At 34.9% G+C, this 14,755-nt stretch overlaps 1 protein-coding gene across 5 annotated transcripts in view; it reads left to right on the top strand.

Moving 5' to 3' along the window:
* The window catches only part of USP25 (ubiquitin specific peptidase 25), a 150,926-nt gene that overhangs the window by 41,108 nt on the left and 95,063 nt on the right, over positions 1-14,755 (top strand). For all 5 annotated transcript variants that reach the window (XM_019467756.2, XM_019467757.2, XM_019467760.2 and 2 more), the window contains 2 exons: positions 1,610-1,733; positions 11,885-12,047. In XM_019467756.2, the coding sequence (XP_019323301.1) occupies positions 1,610-1,733; positions 11,885-12,047 (287 nt within the window). The remainder of the gene's footprint in view (positions 1-1,609; positions 1,734-11,884; positions 12,048-14,755) is intronic.

Below are 14,755 nucleotides of genomic sequence, written 5' to 3'. Positions count from 1 at the left end.
CATTTAATAACCACGGTAGTTCTCATTTTTTGGGGCCCATTTGTGCCTCTCTAGTCCTAGCTTCTTCAACAATTTTTAAGCTGGACTGGATAGCTACACCCAGGGTGACATCCGTCTGCAACTGTTGTCTAGATGGACTTGGGTGTTGTAAGCAAGACTTAGGAAACTTTCGCTTGCTGGTATATGTAGGCATGCTCCATCATTTCAGTTACCTTGCTATATTCTGTTCTACACTTTACCTGACTGAATTTTTTTGTATCCTACTTATTACATTTTCATGAAGTTTCATTGTACTCTCTTAACGACATTTAAAAAACACCTACCATAGCCAACAAATATTTCTAATATTCTTGTAAGCTGTTGTTGAGAGAAAAAAAGTGTCGATAACAGTAGAAGTAGACTTTTGAAACTATCAATATACATTATTTCTTTCTCAGTAAGTATGGCATATTCTTTTTGAGTAACTATAACCCTACAGTCAATTGGTAAAATACAGGCACCTTATTTTCCCATCCCCAACCCCTTTTCGTGTTTCCACTCTTGCAAAATTCTTTTCTAAGAGTTACAAAGAAACAAATTAATTTTTAATGTGTCTCAATATAAAACATTCAAAATACCTGTAACCATAAGCCCAACCTCACAAAGATAAGGTAAAACAGCTATAGCTTTTTCTCTTTCTTACTGTATTGTTGTGCAGTCCCCTACTTAGCAATGCATTATGGTTCTTATGATAATGGAGGTATTATTGCCATCTTTTGAGTGAAGGAAACTGACCAATATAGAAAATTGGATTAAAAAGTGTTTTTTTCTGAAGGTAGTAATAGCTGTAGCCATTATTCTTTGGAAGAAGAATACTTACAGCATCAAGACTGTTTTCTTTCTTGCAAAAGAAAATAGTATCATTTATTTGTATATTTCTTGCTTTTTGCGAAATGAAAATTTTTTTTTAAATGAAAAGGACTGCATGTTCATTCATTAATTCGGATGGTAGCAAAGTGTTTAAAATAGAAAGTGAAAAGGCCCTGATACTTCTAATCCCATAACCCTCAAAATTAATTACTGTTAACAGTTTAGTACATTCTTCTAGTCTTTAAAAAAATGTGTATATAAACATATATTTATGGTCAGTTAGTTTCTGAAACATAATTTTTGAGATCTCCTTTATTATCATACTTTGATAGATAATGTGTAGGTGGTAGTATGTATGAATTGTAATGAGTATATGATTGAATTAACTTCAGAAAGCATAAATACAACTTTAATTATGTTGATTTCAATTTTTGTTGGGAAAGAACCAATTTTTTTTTTTAGCATTCTTCTGCTTATTAGCTTTTAATCAGAGGCTTCCCAGTAAATACTGAGATTCCTCTGCAATGAAAATTATTTATGCTCTTATTGCTTTAGGTATATTTTCTAGGGAAGAACATTGAGTTTTAAAACATAACCAATTTAAAATGTGTTTGCATTCTCTTCAGAGAGGCTCTTATGGAGAATTAAGTTGGTGCTGACTTTGGTTTGAAAGGATATATTGGGTATAAAATCCCCATGATAAGAATTACCTTCATTTTGTTTGACTTTTAATTTTGAGAAAGATAGTTTTGCTTTTCAGATGTGATTGATCTCACTGGAGATGATAAAGATGATCTTCAGAGAGCAATTGCCTTGAGTTTGGCGGAATCAAACAGGGCATTCAGGGAGACTGGAATAACTGATGAGGAGCAAGCCATTAGCAGGTAAAAACATAATTTGTATAAAGTAGATATAAGTACTATTTATAATAGAAATAATAATTGGCTTTAATTAATTTCAAGAGGCACAAAGATATACTTTGTTATTTTAAATAAATCATTAATAAACTTCAGTACTGTTGTTATATTTTCTGTAACCAAAATTTTCATATTCTAGTTCGATTGTATTTGGAGCTTAGATTTTTAGGATTTTGGAGTGGCATTATGAGGCGTTAAAATTTAGATGTATGTTTTCATATTGTTTTGATTGTTTTCTTACCCTAATCTCTTTTGGATATATTGTCCAATTCAGTTTATAGTCATTTATAGCAGGGGTTAGCAACCTTTTTCTGTAAAGGGCCAATAGCAAATGTTTTAGGCTTTATTGGCCATATGGTTTCTGTCACAATTACTCAACTCTAGTATTATAGTGCCAAAGCAGGCATAGATAATATATAATTTAATAAGTGTGACTATGGTCCAATAAATCTTGATTTTAAAAACAGGCTGCCGACTGGATATAGCCCATGGGCCTTAATTCTCCATTTTCTGATCTATAATATGATAGTATGTTTATAGGTTGGTTTGTTTGTTTTTCTTTTAAAGAAATAGGCAAGATTCCAAGATGTGTGATAGAATGAATCTTTTGATTTAATAATGAAAACTTTTTTAGTTTGAAACATTTTGATTCATCAGTGGATCAAATAAAAATAAATTTGATTTTTTCATGAAACAATGTTGATTTAAAAAAATCTTTATAATCTTCTAAACAACTTTGTGGAGGTAATGGTAACTCTTTTATTGAAGAGGAAATTGTTCTTTTAGGAGGTTAAATGATTTTCCAAAGGCACACAACTAAGGTAAATCTGACGACGCCAGTGTTCTTTACCCTCTAACGCAGTTGTTTGGTAGCAGAATGTACTAGCTTTCTCAGATAATTTCCCTTGGCACAATATCAATAATGCATTTCTTTGTAGGTAATCTGAGATTACTGTATGGTAGGAGATGCCTCAAAATGCTATGTTTAGCAAAGGCACATAATTTTTCTTAGTAATACTTCTTAATGTCTTTAAATGTTACTTTGTAAGACATTAAGATGGAAAGACTTAAATTAAGATTTATTGTCTTTTTCAGTTGGGGCTAATTTCAGTTAATGCCAGTAATTTTAAATGAAAAACCAAAAATTCATACATTATCTTTAGACATTTTAATTAGGCTTTTTTTTGTGTGAAGGATTTAGAGAAATTGTAAAATTAGTTTTTGCCTCAAAAAAAGGATCAGAATGAAATAATTGTCTTGAATAATTATAAAACTTGGCAGGACTTAAACTTTGAGGAGAAATATTTTAAACATGAAATAGGCGAGTTGGATTTCATATTTAAGGGCAATGATCTTTTAAGTGTAAAAGATTGTAAGATAGAATATATATTATAATGCAAATCTTGTTTGTAAAAGTATATGTATATTGTAGAAGCGAATTTACACGAGTATACAACAGAAAAAAGTCTGGAAGCTTATATACCAAATAGTGTCACTAGTTTTTATATCATCTGTTTTCTAATTGAAACAGCATGTACCAGTTAGTTAATAAATAAAAATAACTTGAAAGTTAAGGATTAAAACTTATTCCTAATCTGTTACTTAATGTATATGTTATGTATTGCTCTAGATACTCATTTTTGTCCAAATGGGAACCTATATCTCTTAAGATAATGTTCTTTTTTATTCTTGGTCTTTTAAATTCTAATATACTCTTAAAATAGTGAATACTTTATAAATATTTTTATTGTACATAACATTACCGACATTTGGTGTGGTGTAATATACCATGAAATTTTACATAAAATTATATTCTGTAGAAGTAAAAAATCATACTAATTTAGTTGCAAAATGTAAGTCTTTTCTGGTATGTGTAGATTTTATAATTTACAGCTAACAAAAATATGTCAAGTGTAAAATGTGCAGTTAATAAGCACATATGTAAATCATACTGTGTCAGACAGGGGCACCTGGGTGACTCAGTCGGTTAAGCCTCCGACTTTGACTCAGGTTTTGATCTCACGGTTCATAGGTTTGGGTCCCGCATCTGGCTCTGTGCTGACAGCTCAGAGCCTGGAGCCTGCTTCAGATTCTGTGTCTCCCTGTCTCTCTGCCCTTCCCCTACTCGTACTCTGTCTCCCTCTCTTTCTTTCAAAAATAAACACTAAAAAAAAAAAAAAAAAAAAAATCAAAAGGGAATAAGAGAATTGTAGCTAAATATATGGCAAAGAGATATTTATATTTGTTCCTATGGGTTTTATGAAGGTTTAGGCTTCTAAATTCAAAAGAGAAAATGATTTTTAAGAAACAGTTTATATATCATGCATCAAAGTAAATTTAACTATTTGCTCATTACTTATGCTCAGATAGCAAAGTTTTACCCAACAGAATCATTTGACTATGATTATATTTCAGCAGACGTACTTTAATATGAGTTCATACATTTGGAATACTACATTATAATTATATGAGTTACAGCATATCTTTTTATATCTCACAATCCTCTGTGTAGGCACTCACAAATTTCATGGTAAATTTCTTAAGTGGAACATTTAAAAAAAAGTTTTTTTTTTTACATTTATTTATTTTTGAGAGAGAGAGACAGACACAGGATCCCAAGCAGGCTCTGCACTGTAAGCAAAAGAGAAAGAGAGAAAGCAAATTCTAGGGAGTATGCTACTAAGCTTGCCACACTTAGAAAAACAAACCCACAAACAAAACCCAGGTGCTCGGGGCATCTGGGTGGCTCAATTGGTTAAGTGTCTGACTTCGGCTCAGGTCATGATCTCATGGTTCATGGGTTCAAGCCCTGAATTGGGCTGTGTGTTGACAGCCCAAAGCCTGAAGCCTGCTTTGGATATTCATTCTCTCTCTCTCTCTCTCTCTCTCTCTCTCTCTCTCTCTCTCTCCCTCTCCCTCTCCCTCTCCCTCTCCCTCTCCCTCTCCCTCTCCCTCTCCCTCTCCCTCTCCCCCCCCCCTCTCTCCCTCTCTCCCCCTCTCCCTGCTCACTCTCTTTCTCTCTCTGTCTCTCTCTCAAAAATAAATAAACATTAAACAAATTTAAAAAAAAGAAAAAGTTGGATGCTCAGCCAACTGAGCCACCCAGGCACCCTGGGGAATTTAGTTTTGGATGGTGTTGTTTTTGTGTTGTTTCTAGGTTCTGGCAGAATCAAAAGTATATTGTCTCTCTAGGAGGGTGTCTTTATCCTTGGCCTCAGAGAACCCCTTTGGTAGCTTTTGAAGCTCTGTAAGAACCCACCCTGAAAATTACCACACACACTTGGAAAAAAGAAAAAAAATACCGTGAGAATCAGCAAGAGCAATAGGCAGTACACATGTATTTAGATATTGTGATTGATAGAGTTATGCTTTAGCTTTTACAGGATATAAGAAATCCTTGAAAATATGACGTAGTACATTTGAAAAAGAATGGAAAATATCTTCTGGAAATGAAAATTAGAATTACCAAAGTAAGACCAGAAAAGAAAACAGAATATAGGTTTAATAGGTTAGAAATAGCTAAAGAACGGGGGAGGAGGCAAGGGAGTCACGATCACAGGGTCACGGGATTGAAATCTGCATCGGGCTTTAGACCAAGCATGGAGCCTGCTTGGAATTCTCTCTGCCCCTCTCCCCGCTTGCACATGCATGCGTGCTGGCTCTCTCTCTAAAACAAAATAAAAACAAAAAACAAAACAAAAAATTAGCTAAAGAACATTAGTCTGGAGGGTGAATAGGAGAAGAAATTCTCCAATTTGTAACAGATAGCTAAAAAAAAAAGAAAAATACAGAGATAGGTTAAAAGACATGGAAAATAAAGTGAGTAGGTCTAACATACTTTAATTGGTGTTACAGAAGGAGAGGAGAGAGTGGCTCAAAGGCCATATTTAAAGAGATAATAATTTATAATTTTTCAGAAGTGGAAAAAATAACCTATAATTTCGCAAAGCCCAACAAATCCTAGTTGGGAAAATTAAAAGAAACCCACACCAGAGTCACGATAATGATACTCCAGAACATTTAGGACTGAGAAAATCTTTAAAATATTCACAGAGAAAAAAGGAATCATCCTAAAAATAGTGACAGTGAAGGTGACAAATGACACAGTTGACACAGTAATAAGACACATGAAAATCATGAAATGATTTTCAGTGAATGAAAAGAACTGCCAGGATTCTTTGCTCAGTGAAACAGTGAGGGGTAGTCTCACCAGGGCACTTTTCCTTGTGTTTCAGGCTCCAAGGGCAGTTCTGGAAGACTGAGTGTGGGGTGGTTATACTGCCTCCACTGCTACAAAATCAGTATGTCCCATTCCGGTAGTTGTAATTTTACCTCTTTTTGCAGTAATTTTCTACTTGAACCTGACCTTTCATCTAGAAGGGTAAGTGCAAGAGGAAAAAAATTTTTACAAAATTTACAGGGGCTCATTGTGGCTCCCACATAGGCCTCCATGGGCCATTGTAGAGAAACTGATTGAGCCGTGTATTCAACTGACTATTGACTAGTTTTATACTCCAAGACCATTCAGTCCAACAAGGAAGTCCAGGGGTCTGAGCTGGAGTTAAGTTTGGGAGCCACCTGGGGTAGGGGGTTTACCACCCAGAATGGCCTGCCGTTGCCCTTAGGGAAAGAAAAAAGCATCATGTCCAGGAGCAGTTAGGGTGGGATTCTGAATTTTTATTACATTTCTTTATTTTTGAGAGGCAGAGAGAGACAGAGCATGAGTGGGGAGGGGCAGAGAGAGAGGGAGACACAGAATCCAAAGCAGGCTCCAGGCTCCAAGCTGTCAGCCCAGAGCCCGATGCTGGGGTTGAACCCACGAACCGTGAGATCATGACCTGAGCCGAAGTTGGACACTCAACTGACTGAGTCACTCAGGCACCCCGGATTCTGAATTTTTAAAATAGTTCTCTTTTTTTTTATTAAAAAAATGTTTTTAATGTTTGTCTTTGAGAGAGAGACATACAGAATGCAAGCAGGAGAGGGGCAGAGAGAGGAGGAGACACAGAATCTGAAGCAGGTTCCAGGCTCTGAGCTGTCAGCACAGAGCCCAACGTGGGGCTCAAACTCATGCAACAGTGAGATCATGACCTGAGCCAAAGTCAGTCACTTAACCAACTGAGCCACCCAGGCACCCCTAAAATAGATCTCTTAACTCCTACCCTTTTTATTTAGGAAGCTGTGTGAGAGGAAACTGCATTAAGAAGATGTGTAGGTGAGGCAGTCAATTATAAATCTTTTTAGTTTTGTGAAAATAATAGTAAGGCTCAACAATACCAGATACCTGTGGATCATAGAAGACCCATGGAATGCTTTAATTTCTATTTAATTACTATTCATTTTTTGAGTCATTTCTGACATTGTCAGAGTACAAGTGGTCTGGAAAAATTGAAAATATGAAACAGATTAGTTTCAAGGAATGCAGGACTGTGGCCAGAATTGACTGATTAGATGGGAACAGCAACACTGTAACTTGAAACAGTGTCAATAGTGAGGTACCACTGCTAGTCCCAAGAAGGGCAGAGGCCAGTAAGTGGGGAGAGCTGAGTGGCCAAAGGTTCTTTGTAGTCAGTCTTCCAGAATTGACAGGCAGGAATCCCCCATACAGTGTGTCCTACCTCACCACAAGAGAAACAGATCAACTTTTGGAAGAGTCACATGTCTGACAGGCCGGCAGTGGTAGCCTCTGTGTCGGAAACATAGAATCTCTTAATTTGTATTCAACATACGATTATTGACATGTTGCCTTGTTGGCTGTAATGATAGATTGCAGCAGTGGCGGCCGTCTGGTTAGTGCACACTTGCCAAGTCATCCCCTTAGAGAACAGGCCCCACTGTTCCTCCATCACAGTGGCTAAGATGAAACAGCAGGACTATACCAAATATTGGTAAGCACGTGGAGTACCTGGAACTGTCACATATTGTTGGTAGGGGTGTATAACGGAATTACCACTTTGGAAAATCTGGAAAACTGGGTACTTATAATGAATTTCAACATATACTATACTACTACTTAGTGTTTCCATTCCTAGGTATAGACCCTTGAGAAAGGAGTCCATTAGTTTTATTGATAATAACTAAAAACTGCAAACAATTAAAACTTGATGCAAAAAAGTGACTGCTGTATGATTTCATTTCTGTGATGTTTAAGGACAGGCAAAACTAATTTACAGTGATAGAAGTCAGAATGGTGATTTCCTGGGAATCACTCTTGGCTATAAAAAGGGTATGAGAGAATTTACTAGAACGATGGATATTTTCTGTATTTTTATCTGGGTGGTAGTTAAATAGGTGTATAGATATGTAAAAAGTTTCACTGAGCTGTACATTTAAGATTTGTGTATCTTATATGCAAATTATCCCTCTACAAAGTACTCTTTCCAAGACAAGCATGCTTTGAGCTATGTTGATTGATAATCAATATGCAAAAATTATATTTCTATGTACAAAAAGAATGATAGGGAGAAATTTTAAAAAGCTACCATTTATAACATAAAACTGTCAAAGACAAGAATAAATTTAATGAATGTGCAAGAACTTCCAAGAAAATTAGCAAATATCATTGAGACACATTAATGAATATGTAAATAATTGGAAACATATTGTATTTCACAAATTGGAGGACTGAATGTTGTAAAAATGGTCAGTTCTCCTTAAACTGATTTATGGATATAGTATGATCCTAATCATAATACCATTTTTTTCAAAAAAGGAAAATTACAAAATTATTCCTCTCTTCCTTCTTTCCTCCCCCTCCCTCCCTTCTTTCTTTCCTTCTTCAGTCCTCTGTCTCCTCCCTTCCCCTCCCTTCCCCTCCCTTCCCCTCCCTTCCCCTTCCCTTCTCCCTCCCTTCCCTCCTCCCTCCCTTCCCTCTTTCCTTTTCATTTTCTTTTTTGTTGGTCTATACAGCCTAAATGATATGTATGTTTTTCAGTGAGTGTGATGTTTCCCTAAATGTACTCAGATGATCTAAAGTGGGATGTTTTCAACATTACTGCTACGATGCAATTTAAATAATTTAAATATAATTAACACTACAAACATAATAAAACTAGCAAAAACCCAAAAACCAAAATCAGTACAATAAAAATTTAATGGGAAGGTGAACATTTATCATAAGTAAGTGCTTTAAATATTCCATGTAGAGTATAGAAGGAAAAGAGCAAAACATTTTATCATCTTTGTGTATTGCTGCATGGTCATGACCAGTGTTGGGAAGATAAGAAAGCAGGTGATGGGTAGTGGGAATTGGTTTTTGATTTGTGGCTTTTGGGGTTGCATCTCTCAGCCTGCTGTATTTTGCTATAAGCTATTTCTAAGCTCTCTGAGATTTACAGTGTTGTTTTTTTTCTTTGTTTTTGTTTTTTGTTTTTTCTCTCTACTGGCAGACTTAATATCTGGATTTGTAGCTATTGCATACTTTATACTTCAGAGCATGGATAGTATCAGTGGCTTTACTTTGGTGAGGTCAGGGAAGAAACTCTTATTTATGTAGGACCTGGCTTTATAGAAAGTTTATATTCATTTTGCCAATACTAGACTATAAAAAGGGATGGGGTCTTGGGAATAGAGTAATATTTGGGCTAGAGATTGGGCTTTTGCCAGAAAAATAGAGAAGCAGCAGCCACATCTAATATCTTAATCCTTTCACTGTAAACATTTGTTTAGCCCTTAGTATTTATCATATGTGCTCTAGGAATGAAACAAATCTGTTTTTACCCTCCAGATGCTGATGCGAGAGACTGGCTGAGTAATAAATATTTTTGGTGCAGTGTGATAAATGTATTAATAGCTTTTTAGGAGTCAGGAAGAGGTGGTGGGAAACTTAGTGAAGTGTGTTGTAAGTCCCTGGTGATACAAAACTGAATGTGTTATAAACTGTAAATCAAGGTCACAGAGTCATGGCATTCTTCCATCCACCATCTTTTAGTATGATAGCTCTACCATGTGGTGTGGTTAAGGAATGTTACAATAAACCTAGTTCTTTAAAACCCGTATTTTTTGTTATAATGAATGAAGAGATCTACATATGACTGAGTTGAGTCTTCTTCTTTCCTGTTTGTGGTATTTGCAGCTTTCCCCAGAACTCATTGCTTGTTTTAGTTCATTCATCTCTAATTACCAAGGCTGAAATAAGTTTCCTTTATTTATACTCCTAAATATGCATATGCGTTACAAAAAGAACAAAATTGTCAAAGGAAAGCACTCTCATTTGTAAAAGTCAATAAAAAATTAAATATACCTTATATACAGCAGTCTTTTGTGTTATAGTTCCCTTTTGTATACTTACATTAAATAATTGCCTTGTACAAAATCAGTTCTAATATATTATTATTATATTGAACTGTACAACTTGAACAGTAGGGAGTCTTTCAAGTTGGCTTTTTTACTTTTTATTTCCCCCTTACGTTCTTGAAAACTTCATAACAGTGGGCTATTCTAGACAAATTCTTACTTTCTTCTGCCCCAGCTCACCTAACTAAGTATTTCCAAGGATTCTGGTACCTTTTACTGGTAAATAGTTGATAAGAAAAAGCTTCCCATGGGCTGTGGTTGCATGTGAGAGCTGGTTTTTGGGCACAGTACTGTTGCTAATACTGGATCACTTTTAAAAGTTACAGAGGTATTGCAAACTGTTTGTTTTTATTTTAATTTTATTTTTTTATTTATCTTGAGAGAGGGTTCACATGTGTGCAAATGGGGGATGGGCAGAGAAAGAGGGAGAGAGAGAATCCCAATCAGGCTCTGTGCTGACAGTGCAGAATCCGACATGGGGGTCTATTCCGTGAACCGTCAGATTATGACCTGAGCCTAAATCAAGAGTCAGACACTTAATCAACTGAGCCATTCAGGCACCCCTGAGGTGTTCATTTATAAATGTTTTGAGTTTGATCTTTGCATTTCAACCTATCATGTTGTTACCTGCTATTTTTTAGGATGTGGTTTCATTGATTCCCAAACGGAGACTTTATCCTGTATTCACATAACTTAAGTGATGATGTTATCCTGTATTCACATAACTTAAGCGATGATAAGTTGAGTCCTATTCTATTTTATCTAATGTCATGTTGAAAATAATACTGTTAGAGATAAAAGTATAATTTACTTTTCCCCCATAATTAAGGAATATAGCTATATGAATTTGACATTAATCTTAGAGGGCAAAATCTTTAAAATAAAGATGGTGTAGCATGAGTGAGATTTTCACAAGTAGCCAAAATGTTGGAAAAACTTACTCTTGATAAAGTCTTTTTAATTAACACAAAATGGGTTAAGACGCTTTGAATATTACTTATGCTTATTAAGAGTAGTGACACGTTTTGAACAGGCAAAATGCTTTGTTAGTTATATTGGGAATTAAGGTTTTCCTGCATGTTGTTACTTGCTTACGAGCAAGAAAAACGTGATTAAGCAAAGTAGCCTTATTCTTGCCATGTTTAGATGTATGTAAGATATTATATAGATAAGCTTATTTTTAAGAGGTAAATCTTTTATTATTCTGATATGTATGTAGGTAAGATTTTGGGTGAAAAAATAAACACATAACTATTCTCTTTATTTAGCTGTCATAAGTCATAGAACCCTAGAACTGAAAGAACTCTAGAATTTACCTTAGCTTTTTTTTTTTCCTTTTAATAGAAAAGGAAAATTAATGGTCAGAGGAGTAAAAGTTCAGTTTGTTTAAGAATGTTTTCTTGGTGATTTAAAGCAGTTATTATTAAAAACTAGTCTTTATGTTATTTTATAAATATTTACTAGAGTGATTTCTTAGAAAACTTAATATAGGTGCTATATTCCTGGTACTAAACCTCATATCTGTTGAACCATAATTTAACATAATATATTTTCTGTTTTATAACACTGTCTTTTGCATTTGAAATTTCCTTTTTCTTAGGAAAAAAGGATGCGTGTCTCTTGATATGTTTGCAACTACTGTGTGCTTACAGAAAACTAACTTCTACTTGAGTAAAGTTTGTGTTTAACATTAATTCCCCAGATACGTTATCCCTAGCTTACGTAATTAAAATCCTTAGTTTGTGGTATGTTATTTCCTAGGTTACAGCACTAAATTAATAGTGTATTTTTTTTTTTTTATCATTTTCTTTCCATCGTTTAAGAGTTCTTGAAGCCAGCATAGCAGAAAATAAAGCCTGTTTAAAGAGGACGCCTACAGAAGTTTGGAGGGATTCTCGAAACCCTTACGATAGAAAAAGGCAGGACAAAGCTCCTGTTGGACTAAAGAATGTTGGCAATACTTGCTGGTTTAGTGCTGTTATTCAGGTAAGGATCTTCATGCAGATCTTACTTGGTGGGCATGATGGCAATGGAAAGTGGGTTGGGGTGTGTGTCTTTTAAATTGTGTACTTTAAACATAAATGTAAGCAAGGTTTTAATATGCCCTTCTGTCCAATGAACTAGTTGTGGATTGTTAATACTCCTCTCTCTTCTCTTGTCCTCACCCCAGTATGAAGCTTTAATAGTAGAGTAGTACTTAACCCTTTCACTTATTTGGAAATAATCTCCTTCCTCCCTTCTGTTAGGAGTTATTGTCAGAGTAGAAAGAGTAAAAAATATTTTGTATGTATTACTCTGCAAATTTTGAGAAGGATATAACCGAGATATGAAAGCAGAACTGTTATTTTTTGTTGTTGTTAACCAAATTAAATTATTGTACATGATGGAAGATGTTATTCATAGAATTATACTCATTTTAATTACTTATATTCTTAATATAAGGTGACAATTTGAGGAGGGTATAGATTGACATAATTTTCTAAGCATATGATGTGTAAAGAATAAATATTGATAAATCAAGAGTAATGAATTTTTTTTTAACTTGAAAGGCCCTTAATGAAATGTTTCTTGAAACCCTTATTCTAAAATGAAAAATATTTATATGCATAGTTATGCATCCTCTTCTCAATTTGGACTAATTTTCTTTCTTTCTTTCTTTCTTTCTTTCTTTCTTTCTTTCTTTCTTTCTTACTTTTCTTTTATGAGATACTATTGTCATAATTCTTTACTATTCTCAGGTAGACATTGGTAATGTTATCCATCAGATTAGAAAACATGAAATTAAATGATCTCCTTAAAACAATCTATGGGGGCGCCTGGGTGGCTCAGTCAGTTAAGCGTCTGACCTCGGCTCAGGTCATGATCTCACAGTTGGTGAGTTCGAGCCCTGCATCAGTCTCCGTGCTCACAGCTTGGAGCCTGGAGCCTGCTTCGGATTCTTTGTCTCCCTCTCTCTCTGCTCCTCCCCTGCTTGCACTCTGTCTCTGTCTCTCTCTCTCAAAAATAAGTAAACATTAAAAAATTAAAAAAAAAATAAAATAAAAAAATAAAACAATCTATGAATAATAACATACTCAATTTTTATGACCCTTTAGGAAAATCTTTTGTTTTCCTAATACAGTTGAATTATAGCTTATTATTTAGTATTCCTGAGGAGTACTGTTTAAATCATTATGTATGCCATTTCTTCTTATATTCAAAATATCTCTTCATTCTGTAGCTTCCCAAATCTGTAGGTACGATGGTATAAACTTTTGTGTGATATTAAAGCAACTAACTGGTTATTTAGTTCATTTTCTATAAAATTGTTAATTGTCTTCTGTAATTTTAACCTTTTTTCTACTTCAGTGTTATAATTTCCAACTGTCACTCCCTTTTTTGTTTGGCACATAATATCGTACAATTTGATTCCCTTTGGTTTTCTAGATTTATGTCTCTAAATTCTGTAGTGTATACTAGTTTTAAGTAATATACTGTGTTATTTGTTTTTTAGGCTATTAAAATGTTAATGAATACCTGAATTAACATAAATCTGTAGTAATACCTTTGTTCCTGTCTTTGATTATACATTAATTATTCATGTACCTGACAATAATATCTACAATTTTATTAGAATCTTTATGTCTTGCTTTACTTTACTTTGCACTGTTAGTAAGAGTTTTTACATTTTATTGTTCAATATAAGTTTTATAATTTAGACCTTATTTTAAAAATATGAAGCACAGTTTGAAGGCTGTGATGTGAGTCTTCAATTATGCTTTGCTGCCTGTATTTGGACAAGTAGGTGCTATCTCTGCACTTTAATGGCCAGCTAATGAGGCTCATTGGTTAATGAGGCCTCTTTTAGAAAAACTGTTAGAAGAAAGTACTTGCAAATGATCAATATTTCTTAGTTAGAATAGGTGCTTTGTATTTCTATACACCGTATTGTAAGAAAGGCCTGTTTGAAATGATGACTAAATTCATACTAATAGAAATGGGGATAACCACTTTTTGTTTTCATGGGATAAACTTCTTTCAGTATCTTGGTTCAAATTTTTTTTTAATTTTCTTTTATATTTGTTTATTTTAGAGAGAGAGAGAGAGTGTGAGCATGCAAGAGTGGGGAAAGGGCAGAGAGAGAGACACACACAAAATCCAAAGCAGGCTCTAGGCTCTGAGCTGTCAGTACAGAGCTTGACACAGGGCTCGAACTCATGAACCACCAGATCATGACCTGAGTCAAAGTGGGACGCTTAACTGACTGAACTACTCAGGCACTCCCAGAATTTTATTTTATTTATTTATTATTATTATTTTTTAATGTTTATTTATTTTTGAGAAAGACAGAGTTTAAGTGGGGGGAGGGGCAGAGAGAGAGAGAGAGACACAGAATCCGAAGCAGGCTCCAGACTCTGAGCCATCAGCACAGAGCCCGATGTGGGGCTCGAACTCACTAACCGCAAGATCATGACCTGAGCCGAAGTCGGACACTTAATTGACTGAGACATCCAGGTGCCCCCAGAATTTTATTTTATTTTATTATTATTATTATTATTTTTATTTTTAACGTTTATTTTTGAGACACAGAGCATGAGTGGGGGAGGGGCAGAGAGGGAGAGACAGAATCCAAAACAGGCTCCAGGCTCTGAGCTGTCAGCACAGAGCCCATTTGGGGCTCAAACCCACAAGCTGTGAGGTCATGACCTGAGCCA

This window comes from Panthera pardus, unplaced genomic scaffold (genome assembly GCF_024362965.1).
Source record: "Panthera pardus isolate Hobbes unplaced genomic scaffold, ASM2436296v1 HiC_scaffold_16, whole genome shotgun sequence".
NCBI classification, from domain to species: Eukaryota; Metazoa; Chordata; class Mammalia; order Carnivora; family Felidae; genus Panthera; species Panthera pardus.
Note: the sequence above shows the minus strand (reverse complement) of the source record. Positions and strands in the feature narration are given on the sequence as shown.